The sequence below is a fragment of the Schistosoma mansoni genome (genome assembly GCF_000237925.1).
Source record: "Schistosoma mansoni, WGS project CABG00000000 data, supercontig 1373, strain Puerto Rico, whole genome shotgun sequence".
NCBI lineage: Eukaryota > Metazoa > Platyhelminthes > Trematoda > Strigeidida > Schistosomatidae > Schistosoma > Schistosoma mansoni.
Genome location: NW_017386597.1, coordinates 3,707 through 4,639, shown reverse-complemented (window position 1 = coordinate 4,639; position 933 = coordinate 3,707). Strand labels below are relative to the sequence as shown.

Sequence of the window (933 nt, the reverse complement as noted above, 5' to 3'; positions counted from 1 at the left end):
AACAAACACGTCGCTAGAAAAACACAATCTATCATCAATACCACATCACATGATCACTTCAATTCATCTCATTCGCCATACAACTGTACAATCCCACATTGAAACAGCATCATTGCCATCTCACCCACTATGGAATCATCCTTCTCTGTTGTTCCCAATGCGACGACAGACAACGCTAGTGCGTCTCTGCGCTTTCAGGAACAAAAATAATTGCACAACTACACTCGACAGAATAAGCTCTTTCATAAACTAACAACAAACACCTAGTCATTCACACACATACACACACAACAACAACAACAAAGTAAACACTCTTACAGTTATTACGGAAACAAACACGTCGCTAGAAAAACACAATCTATCATCAATACCACATCACATGATCACTTCAATTCATCTCATTCGCCATACAACTGTACAATCCCACATAGAAACAGCATCATTGCCATCTCACCCACTATGGAATCATCCTTCTCTGTTGTTCCCAATGCGACGACAGACAACGCTAGTGCGTCTCTGCGCTTTCAGGAACAAAAATAACTGCACAACTACACTCGACAGAATAAGCTCTTTCATAAACTAACAACAAACACCTAGTCATTCACACACATACACACACAACAACAACAACAACAACAAAGTAAACACTCTTACAGTTATTACGGAAACAAACACGTCGCTAGAAAAACACAATCTATCATCAATACCACATCACATGATCACTTCAATTCATCTCATTCGCCATACAACTGTACAATCCCACATTGAAACAGCATCATTGCCATCTCACCCACTATGGAATCATCCTTCTCTGTTGTTCCCAATGCGACGACAGACAACGCTAGTGCGTCTCTGCGCTTTCAGGAACAAAATAACTGCACAACTACACTCGACAGAATAAGCTCTTTCATAAACTAACAACAAACACACTTA

General features: G+C 40.1%; 1 protein-coding gene across 1 annotated transcript; it reads left to right on the top strand.

The window, feature by feature from the left end:
* Positions 1–379: 379 nt before the first annotated feature.
* Positions 380–583, top strand: Smp_206110 (unnamed protein product; the record flags this gene model as incomplete). Its single annotated transcript, XM_018791931.1, has 1 exon — positions 380–583. The coding sequence occupies one exon, from the start codon at positions 380–382 to the stop codon at positions 581–583; it is 204 nt and encodes a 67-aa protein (XP_018644811.1).
* Between the last annotated feature and the right edge of the window lie 350 nt (positions 584–933).